The sequence below is a fragment of the Hibiscus syriacus genome, unplaced genomic scaffold (genome assembly GCF_006381635.1).
Source record: "Hibiscus syriacus cultivar Baekdansim isolate YM2019G1 unplaced genomic scaffold, ASM638163v2 tig00110109_pilon, whole genome shotgun sequence".
Classification (NCBI taxonomy): domain Eukaryota; kingdom Viridiplantae; phylum Streptophyta; class Magnoliopsida; order Malvales; family Malvaceae; genus Hibiscus; species Hibiscus syriacus.
This window is the reverse complement of record NW_024062593.1, coordinates 1231040-1243766: the sequence shown is the minus strand read 5'-3', so window position 1 is coordinate 1243766 and position 12727 is coordinate 1231040. Positions and strand designations below refer to the sequence as shown.

Genomic DNA, 12727 nt, shown 5'->3' with positions numbered 1-12727 from the left:
TCTCTTCTGTTTTTTGCAATTTTAGTAACGGATCTCTTTTCACTATAACTTTGCAGGACACAAAAGACGGCAATAGGATTCAATCATTCAATTTCTTTTCTTGCAAGAATTGCATGCTTAAAAGAATTAGTAACTATAAAGTTTTTGTGTACAGTATGTTTTTCTCTTCTAGGAGCTTCGGGTTTGTCATTTCTGAGTGAAAACCCCCAGAAAATATGAAAATGACAGTTATTAACTAATGTATGAATTGCCTTTGTCCCTGTCAAAACTCATGATTGTTTGGTTAACTTGTCTTGGAATTTCTTTCTTGCCTATAAACACAACATTTTACATCAAATCTAACTTGTAAAAATGGAAAATCTAGAGCTCAAAGATGATAAACTGACAAATTTGATTTTATTTTCTTTGCATTCCATTCCATTTATTTGGTTATTCTGCCACAAGATAAACCCAACCATGAATATTACTTGGTATGGTGGTCCAACATTTGATATTACAGCAGAGAATTCTAAGTTGATTGATCAAAGTTACAATGGAAACAGTTTTTCAACACAATAACATGATCATAACGAAGAAAAAGAAGAGCCCCATCCACCACCACCAGGTGTTAAAATCTGAAGTATTTCCCCAGCCTGCACCTCCACTGTGTTTTTGCCTCCAAGGTAGATTCTTCTTTTATCTTTTGTTATAAGATAGTTGGCTCCGCGAGCTCCGTTTGCCCCTCCTTTGAGTCCTCTAGGTGCATGTACTCGCCTCTCCGAGAGAATGCTAACCACAACCGGGCGCCTGAACTCGATTTCCCTCACAAGTCCTTCACCCCCTTTGTGATGTCCTGCTCCCCCACTACTCTCTCTCAGTCCAAATTTGTGCAAGAACACTGGATACCTCTGCTCGAAAATTTCGGGATCGGTCATTCGAGTGTTTGTCATATGGCACTGGACTCCACTTGTTCCATCCCAGGTTGGACCAGCCCCGCTTCCTCCTCCGATTGTTTCGTAATAACCAAAAGCATTATCCCCAAAGGTAAGATTATTCATACATCCCTGAGAACAGGCACAGGCCTGAAATGCAGTCAATACTACATCGGTTACTCTCTGAGATGTGAGAACATTGCCTCCAACTACAGCAGCTTTATCGCTTGGAGAAAGGAAAGAGCCTGCTGGTACTTGGATTTTAACCGGAGCCAAACAACCTTGATTAAGAGGAATATCAACATCAACCAAACAACGGAGGCAGTATATGACTGCAGCGGCAGTGACTGCTTCTGGAGCATTCCAGTTACCGTAAACTTCGGGGCTGGTTCCACTAAAATTGAAAGTTGCTTCCCCTTTGTTGGAATCAATTGTGAGTTTCAAATGAATGACAGACCCGTCATCCATGCAGTCCTCTTCTTCTATCATTACCAAGTTCCTCTTGCCCATCTCAGTTGACTCGGCGAAAATTCGAGCAGCAACTGACTTGAGCATCTCTCTCACTGCTTCTTCCGCATTAAGTTGTACATAAGTCATGTAAGACTGAACAGTTTCTAAACCATATTGCTCGATAAGTTCTTTGATTAGAGTGATTCCTCTTTGATTAGCAGCCACTTGTGCTCTAAGATCCGATAGGTTGTCTTGAAGTCGGCGTGTCCCTGGGATTTTTTGAGAATATTCATCGGCACCGGGAAACTGAAGTAGTCTGATTATTCCTTCTTCTTGGAAGATCCCCTTTTCCACGAGTTTAAATGCTTTTATGGCAGCTCCTTCTTCCCATATAGACTTAGAAAAAGGGGGCATGCTTCCAGGTGTAACACCCCCAATCTCAGCATGATGCCCTCTACTTGCCACAAAAAACACTAGCTTCCCATGATCAAAAACAGGAGTTATCACAGTTATATCAGGAAGATGGCTACCTCCAGCACAAGGATGATTAGTGACGAGAACATCACCTTCATTCAAATTGTCACCCCAGTATTTGAGCTGCCAACGAACTGTACTGGACATAGCTCCAAGATGCACCGGAACATGTGGAGCATTGGCAACTAGTCCCCCATCCGGACCAAAGAGAGCACAGGAGAAGTCTAGCCTTTCCTTGATATTTGTCGAGATAGAAGTCCGCTGCAATGTTCGTCCCATCTGTTCAGCTATTCCCATGAATCTGTGATTGAAGATAGAAAGTTGCACAACATCTGCAACCTTTTCAGCAACTTTTACAGTGTTTACAGTAGACTCGATTTCAATCTTAATGTTCCCGTATTTGGTTATAACAGCTTTACATTTTGGTTCTACTATCACTGTACTGCTCCCATTCATGATGATCGCAGGACCGGGCATGACATGTCCACATCCCAGATTCTCAAGCTTGAACAATGGTGTATCATGCCATCCATTCCCAAAAAAGACCTTGTAGTGGCCTCCAATTTTGGGAGAGCCAGAAGCAGGTTCTAGGGTCTGTGGTTTAAATATATTGGCAACTCCAATCCCACGAACTCGGACATCACATACAAGTATATTTCTATTCTGCAGCTTAAATCCGTATTCTTGCTGGAAAAGCTTCTCAAATTCTTCCGCATAGTCAGATCCAGATCCATCTTCTGCAGTAAGTCTCTTTACCATGATTGCTGTATCTGTACCTTCATACCTCAAATTCAAATATGTCTCGGTCTTTATATTTTCCTCTCTGAAACCTTGCTCTTGCAGCTTATGCTTTACCTGGTTTAACAATATAGCTTCTCGACAAGAGGCCTCCACAACAGATTCAGAACCATAAACTGCAGCATAGGGAACTTGTGCCTCTTCTACAACATTGGCCAATCCCATTCCATATGCACTTAAGATTCCACAAAACCGGTGGATAAGTACTTCTGTCATACCAAGTGATCTAGCTATGGCACAGGCATGTTGTGGCCCAGCACCTCCAAAGCAAGCAAGAGCATGGTTCCTCGTTTCATGGCCCTTCATCTCAGTTAACTGACGTATTGGACGACACATAGTCTCATTGGCAACATTCACAAACCCCAGTGCAATTTCCTCCACTGTCATGTCCTTTGCAGATGAATCTTGGCTCTTTCTATAAGAATTTATTTGCTCTGCTAGCTTCTCGAATTCTTTCCTTGTTGCTTCGACATCTAGAGGCTGATCTTCCTTTGGACCAAAGATTGCCGGGAAATAATCAGGAACAACATACCCAAGAATCAAGTTTGCATCAGTGACAGCCAATTCTCCACCTTTCCTGTAACACACAGGACCAGGATGAGCCCCCACCGACTCCGGTCCAACCCGGAAAGCTCCAAACAGGAACTTTAACTTCGATCCACCACCAGCAGCAACAGTGTTTATGTCAAGCTGAGGCGCTTGTATTATAGCACCAGCAATTTTAGTTTCTAAGACCTGTTCATAACTTCCAGCATATCGGCTCACATCGGTTGATGTACCACCCATGTCGAATCCAATCAAAGGCTTCTCCGTTTCAAGCCCAAAAAGAGTCTGTGAGTAGCCAACAACTCCCCCAGCAGGGCCAGACAAAACAGCCTTGTGCCCCGAAAACCGACTTTCGGGTGCAAGCCCTCCATCCGACTGCATAAACAAAACATTCAACTTCGCAATGCCTTCATCAAATCTAGAAATGAACCCCGACAAGTACTCTTTCACGACAGGGGTCAAATAAGCATCCACACTGGCGGTTAAACCCCGAGGAACGGCACGAACCATAGGAGTCAAAGCCGAAGACAACGAGACATGTCGGAAACCCAAGCTCACAGCCAACTTCTCCACAGCCATTTCATGATAAGGGTAAGTGTAAGAATGCATTAAAACAACAGCCAAACAACTAATCCCTTTCTCCAACAAACCCTTCAACAATGGCTTCAAAGATCCTTCATCTAAACATTTGACAACCCGAACAAGCTCACCAGAAACCCCTTTAACAAATGACCCAGATTTCTCCTTATCCCCCTTTTCCTCTTCAAGAACCAACTCAATCCTCTCATCAACTTCAATTACTTCCTCATAGAGATTCGATGGCTTCGTTGCAGAGAGGTCGAAGATATGGGGACGAGACTGGTCGCCAATCTGTAACAAATCCTTGAATCCTCGAGTGACACATAAAGCGATTCTTTCGCCTTTTCTTTCCAAAAGGGCGTTGGTTGCAACAGTTGTCCCCATCCTTATCCATTCGATTTTATCAGTTGGGATTTTGACAGTCCGAGGGATTTTCTGCCCCGTATACTCCTCGAGGATTCGCCTGATTCCTTCGATAGGAGCATCATCGTAGTTTGATGGGTCGACGGATAAGAGTTTGAGGACCCGACCATCGGAGTGGCCAGGAATCTCAGCGTAAACATCGGTGAAAGTTCCACCTCTATCGATACAAAATCTCAGCTTTTCCCCGCTAACACTCCCCATTTCCACACACCCAACAGTGAAAAGGAAGAAGAAGCAAAAACCCAGAAATAAAACAAGTGAACCAGATGAGAGACCCAAGTTTCAGAAACCTTGTAAAAACAACAAAGACGAGAGGAATTGAATTTGAAGAGATGAGAGTAAATGAGAAAAGAGATGAAGGAGAGAGATGGTGAGATACGTTACCGGGTGAGTGGGGCCAACAGATGATGGCGATTGGCGTTGTTGCAATGAACCTCCCTTCCTTCCTACATCACTTTGTTATTGGAAAGTGAATAATATGGCAGGTCATAGGTGGACTAGTGGGGGAGATTTATTATTTAATTCTCATTATTTTATTTTATTATTATTTAAATAACTAACTAATAATGCAATACTACATTTTTTATATTCTTTTCAAGTTTTTCTTATTTAATATTTTTTCATTTTATTAAAATTTATCTCTTTTAGATTCTAAAATTATCTCATCTAAAATATCTTATTAGAAAAATCACAAATACCAACATTTATATTTCATTTTCTTATCCTTTATCAAATTATTTCATTAAAATAAATCTATTAAATATATTATTCACTTTTTAAGAAATTTTTTATCATTTCTTCCATTTTACATGATTTGACATGTGAACTTAAAAAAACATATGCCTAATCAACAATGTACAAAAATAATAATAAATCTATTAATACAAGTTAAGAATGTGTATGAGATATTAATATAATAGTTTTTAATTCAATTGTACAAGTTTTGTTTTTTAAAAGAATAAATAAATTTGAGTTAGATTTAATATTTTAATAGAGTATTATATAGTTGGATTTAGTTCAAATTTAAAATTAAAAATCATAAATATAATTTAAAATAAGATATAATTATCTCTTATATATTTAAAAATAATTACAATAATATTTATCTAATATATATATATATATCGGGTCAAGTGCTGACTTTTACCCTAAATGTTGAGTAAGGTTTTGGGTCGAGTAAAATCTTCCTAAACTCAAATCAAGTCAGATGGCATGTAAAAAAACTCAGAATAAGTCTGATGATATAGAGAGAGAACACTTGAGTCAAGTTCAAGTAGACCAAAAATTCGTTTCGATTTAACCTAGGCTCATCCTTAATTAAACTGTTTTTAAATTAGATATTGTACATGTTTAAAGATTTTTTAATTAATTTTTCACAATATTAGAAATAAAATGTTAAGATATTAACCTTAAAAATGACATTAAATTGGTCACCGTGTCCCGAGATTTCAAAGTTTTCACCAAACCTTATTACCTAGTGCATAAACGTCAAGAAATCATAAGCAATGAAGCATTTGTTTTGGCACCAAAATGTATTCACAAGCAAATCATCAATGGCGGTTTAATTAAATGCAAGTAGAAATGAATAAACCGCAACCAATTTGAGGGGAACACCACCTGCAATTTATCTTTCCAAACTTTGAACATCGGCATATCTGATAAACATATACTCTCGAAACCGGCCTGACAGTTTCCAGTCTATCACGAGAACAAATTGTTAATCGGGTAAATTTCAAAGGCATCTTATAAAGGATCAAACAACCAGAGTTCTATTTGGATTTGAGATGCAATACCCCCATCAGATTCAACTTAAAGAAGAATCAGCAAGACATCCAACTCCAAAACCAGTCTGAAATTACTTATCAACATAACATATTAACCACTTAATTATACTTCTTAAGAACTCATCAAACACACACAACAAAAGGGTCAAGATCAAACATGACAACTGTTATAATGGCCCATTAGTACACTCCCGGCAGGCCCAAATGGTCTGCAGAAATCAACACCGGAATATCACCCAACACCCCCCGACTTCCTGGCTCGGGAGCAGGACTATAGCCCTCGGTACATCTCCTTATCCAGACAAGACAAACTGGTCTGCTTAATCACCCTCCCTGACCTTATCGGATGTATGACAACGAACTAACACAACAAACCCTAAGTCGACCTGTCCATAGGCCCATTCTCAGCTATTCGCTAATCCACTGGTGCCACATGGCATTAGGAACGTAAAATATATAAGAAGACCCCCTCTCTCCTTAAAGGGGAGGAATAATCTCACTCTTAGCTCTTCCCCATTCTCCCCCTCTCCATGAGAGAAGGGAGCCGAGTCCTTGCTTGCAGCCAATGTCATTATTAATTAGTAAAATAACGCATTCATCATGTATAACACAAATGGAAGAAACCTGAAACCCCCTCCCTACCCCCATTCTTAATCAGTTGATGTTGATTGGTTAGATCTTGCATTGCAAGCCATTCCTAGACACACAAATCATCATTTCCAACTCGTTTTTGCACAGGAAATACTAATTGTGTCTACAAGAATATTCACTGCTGAAGTTACATAGCACATAACTGCAAACTATAAGAAATAGCAGTGTTCTACGCATGATTGATCTTTCAAGAAAACCTACAGGCAAAAAAGGAAAATGAAGACTTTGTAAAATGAAAAGAAAATATGATGAAACCTTGAAGTGTATGGTACCATTACATGAAGATTTAATGCCTGCAAGGTTGCTTTAAGGTTCTCATTTCCCTGGAATATATCAAAATAATAGTATGTTATAACACAAGCAGTAGTCAATCATACATTTTTTCCACTTTTCCCTTTATCTAATCTATAATTACCCAAAGCTTTTATTTTGGTTGAATTCGTAGAAAGTTGACATAAATCCTAAATCAAATTAGTTAAGAATATTGAATTAGGGAATAAATGTTTTGTTTTCTGCTAAAAACAACAAATCGCCCACGAAACACTGCTAAAATTGAATGGAGATGCAGTTCAATAACACTTAAATTCCAAAGAGACACAGTTCAATAACATCAAAGGGGTCTTTTCCTGAGGAAATTGAAATACATACTGCGTTTAGTTTCCTTTTTTCTATGTTTGGGATCATCATCATAGTCGGTATCATTATCACCGGAATCGGAACCGATTAGATCATCATCATCAGAGGCAGGGAAAGGATCAAGGCGAGCAGCGTCCTTTGCCCATTGGATCACTCTCTCAACTTCATCTTCCTCATCATCTTCGCCATCGGATTTTTCTAGATCGACGCGAACTTCGTTAGTCGTAGAAGCAGTAGGATTAGAAGAAGATGAAGACAAGGAAGCCTTGAGAGCAGCGAATCGTGCGGATAGATCATCGCCCAACACAGCCTTCAATTCGTCGTCAACAGCAACCTTCGGTTCTGGCCCCTTTTTATCTCCGTCTTCCTTTTGCTCCAGTTGTGGTTTCGGCGGCTGTAGTGGAGGTTGTGCCGATGATTCCTTTTCCTGTTTTGGCTGGGAAGAGGAAGGTCGGGATCGGAGGGCCTGGAATCGGCAGCGGAGATCGGGGTCGAGATAATCAGGTGCCACACGGGACATATAGCTATCGACGGAGAGTTCTAAGAGCATCTCATCCTGCGCCGCTTGCAACAGTTGCTCCACCGCATCGGTATCGGCCGTTGCGTCGGAGCTCTTCTTTCTGCCGCTCATTTTTATTTCCCTTTCGTAAACATTTCCTGGCCTCGTCAGTCTCCTTTATCCGCGGGTTCTGATTCAAATTTGTTTCAATGCCACGTTTGTAAATATCTCCATCATCCACGTAATTTGTGGTAATTTTCCAAAATTCAGAATCCAATTATGCAAGGTTATTTTATGGGAATTTAAATTATTAAACTAGACAAATAAAAAGATCAAGTTCTCGGAAATTAAGGTTGAAGGACTAAATTACTAAAATTAAAAATAAAGGGATCAAATTCCAAATATAAAAACCGAGCATTAAAAATAAAGGAATAAAATCCTATGAAATTATTATAACATCTCAAATTGCATTTGATTTTGAGAAATACATCTCTCAACGGTGAAATCAACAACCATTGAAATTTTGCTTCATCAGCTCCAATAAAAACATCAATTTCAAGTACAAATTCAATCCTTCAATCTTCAACCAAGATTTTCTAAATGGTGAATCTGATCCAAGAAACTTTCAAACTGCATTTTTTTGTGGAGAAAACGCAATTGAATCACCCCACAGTCAATCCAAAGCCAAATTTGTAGTCTTTCTTCATATGATCTATCTGCAAAAACACAACACCGGAGAATAAAAACGTTTAGCATGGAGGACTAAGCAAAAACATCAAAACAGCTTCTAATGTTTCTCTTTTTGTCTTACCTCTGCAGAGAGAATGAAGTTTAGGCCCATATTTAATCTCTCTTCCAGATACGAAGTTGTGCATCCGTTCGAATCGATCTTTCCCCTCAAACGACACTGGAAATATGAAAAATCAATTGACCAGAATGGTGGTCCAGTTAAAATCGATAAAAACCGCATAGAAGAAACACATTTTAAAATTACTTTTGATGATATCCAGAAGGGCAATAGGGTGATAAAAAAAATAACAATATAAATGCCGAGTTCTAACTTTTATAGGCATGCAGAAACATTAACGAAAATGTAGCAACCAAAAATTTACCTGTCTAAGGATGTAATCGTAGCCGACACTTGCAGTGACATCTCTTGACAAGTAATTATACATGAAATCTGTCGCAAGAGAGACCTTGATAGAAATAAATATTCGTGAGAATTAGTAGGAAACAAATTGCAATATTATTAGAGGAGAGAAAAGAAGTCTTACCTTATCAGATACCTTCTGAACATAGCTCAAAGCAACAATCCCAGTATTTGCAACTTGCCCTGTGGCAACCTGGAGTCAAAGAGAGCTTTGGTTGGTAAAATGCACTTAGAGCAAACAGAGGATATTTCTAGCACTAACATTTCAGTTCCACATCTCGGGAGTGTTAAGGGGGAAAATATTAGGGAGAAGCCAATTAATTAAAAGTCGGATTAGGAAGAAGCATTACCGTCAAATATCCAGGGACCACATGAAGAGTATTTTTGAATCTCTAAAACCTTTATGGAGCTTAGACCCTTAACCAAGATTTTCTTTTGCGTCTACAACACATGTGCCCACTTGGGGTCATCAAATTTTGACCTAGAAGCTTAATGCGCTAAACATCAATCATTCTATTAACTAGTTTTGAATGCACATTCACTTTTTCCATCAGAAAGGCAGCAGCATTATACCATGTAATTGATTCCAATGTCTTGGTTTGCCCATAGGCCATTATAAAGAAAGAAAGGAGTTTGGTTAGGGATCTAAAATTTAAATTACACCTCTACTTTTGTAACATGTCTAGAAACATATTTAGAAGAAATCAAAAAGCACCCACTAACTATTGGACAATTAAATATCGACAAGCCAATGATGAATGAAGAATTACATTACCATCTTATCTGTTTCATATCGGGCAGCATAACCAATGCCTGACTTTCGGTGCTGACCGGCCCAAAATACTTCACCCCCCAAGGATAAATGTGGTGTCACACTCTGCACAAAAACGGCTTAGATTCAGTTTTTTAATATTAATAAAAACAGACAGTATCATAATTGCAGAGGTAGTGGAATCAACAGAAGATTGACAATTAATGTATGCAATGCCTCTTTAAACCAGGAAGCAGAAGGCCTTTGGTAAAGATCTAGGTTGTTTATGCCATTATTAGGTATCCGTACCTTAGAGCATTTTTTATTGAAAGGAAGGAACATTATAGCGATACAAGAGAAATAATAATTCCACATTATTTTGAGTCTAGGTACAATAAAAGTATTTTTTCTAGGAATCATCCAATAACTTCTTCAATACGCTAAGTTATGCTCTCTCGGCTGACTTCAAATATAATGTGGCTTCAGATGATTTACCTGGATATAGTTAGCACCAAATAAGGCACCATTTCCCATTTGGAACTGAGACCTGAAGTCTTTACCCTTTCCAAAGAAAAAAAATGTCAAAAGACAAAAAACGAACTCATATTTCATGGCAGCAAGCCCAAGCTACCACATAAGTTCTGTTTCAAGCACAAAAATAATGATGAATAAACTCAAAAAATTCAGGTTCCACGCTTGCAATGATGACACAAACAAAAATATACACAGATGAAAGCAAACTAGGCAAGATATAAGACAGTTTCAGAGTGACTGACCTTGTAATCGAAGTTGAACATGCCATGTGACATATGAGGCTCATTTGTGAGCTGGAACAGGAAACAAGAACTCTCAAATCTCAATGAGCTTACACAAGAAAAAAACATATAAAGTCTGCTATTAAACAGGAAAGGAAAAAAAACTAAATAATAAATGAGAGCGTGATTTACTTGAGCATTAGCCTTCACAGTAAGATTGTCTGTCAAATCACCTTTCACTCTTGCATTGAGTCTACCATCAGTCAGCACCCTCCCAATAAGCATCAACTAGAAGACCATAATCGATCCCACTTTTTAACTTGATTTATTAGGATAAAAAATTGAAGAAAAGAGGGTGGCTTGGAAGAGTAGAGATAATGAGAGAAGGCACCTACATTGGGGTCAATGAAATTGGCACCAAACTCATAGTGAGCTGTAGGAATTTTAATGGTTTCAGCAGATTGAGAAGGAATTTCTGTTGGTCCCATAATGACACTGAGAGATGATTGTGAGCGAACAGATACCAGAATTAATAAAGACAGAACAGAAAGGATTCAAGAAAAAAAAAAAAAAAGAATGAATATAGAAGATGCTGAAGCTACCTGTGACTGAGAGAGAATTTCTGATTTAGCCCTTTGGAGAAATCAAATCGCAATCCTTCAAAAGTTTCTGGCTTCAGAGACACTGTCAAACATTTTCGAGCAATATTCATTTTTCATAAAAAATAACAGGCTAATAAACCTTTAATTGAACCCTTCACTGAACCTCAAGAACACAAAATTTCACTAATAAACCCTATGCCATGCTTTTACTTCCCTAATAAAGCCTTCTGTCCCGTATTACCAAACATTACTATCCACTAGCCATGCTCTGCAGTTTTAAAAAACACTATAATGCCACCTTGGAAACTGGGTTGTTATCAGTAATATGATTGTTCATCTTATGAAACCCAAAGACACAGCTGTCCCGAATTTTAAGAAGCAAATGCTTTTGTAAAACTTAATCTTAAGGTTAATAAAAAAAACACCCACCGATCTACTTAGAAAGAATGAGAGATATTCACATTATCAAAAAAAAGAACCCATCATTTTCACTAATCAGAGCAGCTAGGGTTCTAAGAAAGGGACTTCAAAACCGAAAGCTAAATCCGTATCCCCTAGTTTCAAGTGACTCATCATCATCACTAGTCAAACTGTTAAACCATTAAATTCCCCATACACCTATAGATCAAAAAACAACCAACGGGGTTTCTTTTTCTTTCTTTCTTTTTTTCCTTTAAAGATAAAAAAGAACCGCATCCATGATCTAAAGATACAGATACAGTCAATAAAGAAAATCCATATATATAAAATGAAGTGAGGAAGAGAAAACTAACTAAGAGCTTCGCGGTGGAGTTCTTCATAAGGAATAGGGCAAGGAAGGTTCATGTAATCGGTTTTCTCGTCGTGTTTGGTGTGAGCCGTGTGAGAAACATCGGCTGGAACCGCCGTAGTAGCAGGTGGTACAATCCCCGCCATTTTTTATATCTTAATGAATCTGCCGCAAAATCAAACAGCCGCAAGCAAGAGTGAGGGTAAAGCGGAAGAACAAATGGGGAAAGGGCAGTCAAGCAACACTTATCATACGGGTTTTAGCCAGGGTTTTATTTAGGTCGAATTATTGTTTGGACCTCTCAACTATCACTAAATTTGAGATTTAATCCTTTTATTTTCATTGGCATAATTTGATCACAACATTTACATTATTATTAGTTAATTTAAGGGTAAATTATATATATGATCATTTAATTATTGTCTCTTTTCATTTTATCAGTAATATCTCAATTTTATCAATTGAACTACTTAATTATTTAAATGGTGTCAATCAAGTTATATGTCGTTAACATTTAGCGAAAGTGTTGACGTAGTAGTTAATAAAATTAATATTATTATATTTGATCCTCAATACTTATAAATTCTATCAGTTTGATATTGATTTTAATTTAATTCAAGGGTAAATTATATCGTTCCTCACTAAATTATACTCTCTTATTTACTTATTGTACTTTCAATTCTTTTTAATTTACTCACTGAACTTTCGAATGAATCATGTTTTGATGATTTTGAATTATTTTATTATTATTTATATACGATGTGGAATTTTTTATTATTATTTAATATAAGATAATTGAAAATATAAAATAAAAATAAAAGGTGGTCGGACGCCACCGCCGACCACAATCGATTACCGTAGATGGTGGTTGTTCGGTCTCAAATTTTATGGGCCGTACATCTCGAGACCTAAGTCTGAATTCGCCTTAACTTACTCTAAAGTCACGAAT

At 37.9% G+C, this 12727-nt stretch overlaps 3 protein-coding genes across 3 annotated transcripts; all 3 read right to left on the bottom strand.

Annotated features, from left to right (window-relative positions):
* Positions 1-375: 375 nt before the first annotated feature.
* Positions 376-4501, bottom strand: LOC120214995 (5-oxoprolinase-like). The gene is made up of 2 exons (XM_039212800.1): positions 4424-4501; positions 376-4392 (listed from the first exon to the last, which is right to left on the bottom strand). The coding sequence occupies exon 2, from the start codon at positions 4380-4382 to the stop codon at positions 564-566; it is 3819 nt and encodes a 1272-aa protein (XP_039068731.1). The 5' UTR covers positions 4383-4392; positions 4424-4501; the 3' UTR covers positions 376-563.
* A 2671-nt stretch (positions 4502-7172) lies between these two features.
* Positions 7173-7941, bottom strand: LOC120214994. Its single transcript, XM_039212798.1, has one exon. It carries the CDS (start codon positions 7881-7883, stop codon positions 7227-7229), a length of 657 nt encoding a protein of 218 aa, XP_039068729.1. The 5' UTR covers positions 7884-7941; the 3' UTR covers positions 7173-7226.
* Positions 7942-8394: 453 nt separating this feature from the next.
* Positions 8395-12004, bottom strand: LOC120214993 (mitochondrial import receptor subunit TOM40-1-like). The gene is made up of 11 exons (XM_039212797.1): positions 11783-12004; positions 11010-11091; positions 10803-10902; positions 10600-10695; positions 10429-10479; positions 10148-10213; positions 9677-9778; positions 9026-9094; positions 8864-8947; positions 8563-8658; positions 8395-8467 (listed from the first exon to the last, which is right to left on the bottom strand). The coding sequence occupies exons 1-11, from the start codon at positions 11922-11924 to the stop codon at positions 8414-8416; spliced, it is 942 nt and encodes a 313-aa protein (XP_039068728.1). The 5' UTR covers positions 11925-12004; the 3' UTR covers positions 8395-8413.
* Positions 12005-12727: the final 723 nt, after the last annotated feature.